Source organism: Sphaeroforma arctica (assembly GCF_001186125.1).
Source record: "Sphaeroforma arctica JP610 unplaced genomic scaffold supercont1.5537, whole genome shotgun sequence".
Taxonomy (NCBI): Eukaryota; class Ichthyosporea; order Ichthyophonida; genus Sphaeroforma; species Sphaeroforma arctica.
In genome coordinates this window covers 331-1,937 of record NW_014035021.1, presented here as the reverse complement: position 1 = coordinate 1,937, position 1,607 = coordinate 331, and the positions used below count along the sequence as shown (strand labels likewise).

Here is a 1,607-nt window from a genome sequence, read left to right as displayed (position 1 = left end):
ATACATACATCTATACATACATACATACATACATACATGCATATATATATATATATATATAAATATATATACATATATATATATATATATATATATAGATATAAATTTACATATATAAATTACACACATGTACATATATCCGTTATTCATCATTTACAGTCTTCGATATACAAAGATCGCTTCAAGCATCACATACTTCCTCAATCTTATATCTGACTCTGTAATATAGAACCGTAAACTTAATCTTTACTCAACACTACATACCTCTTGAAATCCACCTCGTTTTCTAGGCGGCATGGGCGTGGGAGGGGGTCTATCTCTAGGCGTACAGCAACCTGGTCAAGTACACAGCATTATGAGTCCGCATCTTGGTATGAATAACAGGAGCGTAGCTGGTATAGGTCTGGGTATGAACGGCACCTCTCCGGTAGTGAGCGCCGCTGGTGGTAATGCTGGCTCTAACGCAGGCGCTGGGTTGCAGTACGGACAGATGACTGCGCAGCAGAGGCAGATGTATATGATGAATCCGCATAACCAGCCCAGACAGATTATGAACGTATGTGCTGAGGTGTTTGAGTTTCTATTGAGGATGAAGTCAGCCTCTGTTGTTCAGTGTATGCAGACGTTCTAGTCAAAGGCAAAGAGATATGCGTTAGTGCGTGTCATATACCGCATGCATAATTTAATGTGCGGTTATTGTGCTAGATCTTTGTGCGCGTGTCCTATGGGATGTTCTTAATCCAGCTATAATACGGCAAGGGGTTCAAAAACCTAAGCATCAACATAAAAGCGCATGCATCAGCTCAACTAACCCTATCTCCCATCTTGGATATTCACAGAACTTCCAACATGGTCCCGGAGTGCAAAAGAATCCTCTGGGCGTGATCGGCTCCATACCTATGCTAACGCAACAGCAACAGCAACAACAGCAGCTGTTGATGCAGCAGCAGAGGACCCACCAACAACAACAGCAACTACAACAAATACGCAACTTCCAACAAAGCGCTATGCAACAAGCCGCTTTTGGTACCCCACTAAACCCCACCTCTGGTCCCGGAAAACAACCTGCACAATCTGGACATGTAGTAGGCAAGACACCTCTTAGAGGACAAAAATCGGCCCAGAGTCAACAGGGAGCTCCATCATCTCCCATGCCACACGCACAGCAAGGCTCACCGGGAGGGTTTGGTCTATCGCAACAGATACAGCAACCACAACAGGGGTATGCGAACCAAGCTGGGGTGGCCCAAATGGCGGCGTATACACAAGCACAAGCACAGGCACAAGCACAGGCACAAGCGCAAGCGCAGGCAAAAGCGCAAGCGCAGGCACAGGCACAGGCACAGGCACAGGTACAGGCACAGGCACAGGCACAGACACAGGCACAGGTACAGGCACAAGCCCAATTACAACAGAAACCTCAGCCACAGCCACAGCGACAGGAGACAGGCCGGGGCTCTGCTGGCAGCCAGTCACTGCTGACTGCGAATTCACCACGCCAACAGCTCGTAAAAGCTCAGAAATCGCCCCTGTTGAGTGCGAACCAGTCGCATATGCAGGGCAATGGGAGGAATTCGCCCCTGATGGGTGGTCAACAGAGTAAAATA

At 47.2% G+C, this 1,607-nt stretch overlaps 1 protein-coding gene across 1 annotated transcript; it reads left to right on the top strand.

Annotated features, from left to right (window-relative positions):
* Positions 1-295: 295 nt before the first annotated feature.
* Positions 296-1,305, top strand: SARC_15055 (hypothetical protein; the record flags this gene model as incomplete). The annotated part of the gene is made up of 2 exons (XM_014290815.1): positions 296-556; positions 840-1,305. Coding segments are annotated over 2 exons (727 nt in total), but the record flags the coding sequence as incomplete, so codon positions are not given.
* Positions 1,306-1,607: the final 302 nt, after the last annotated feature.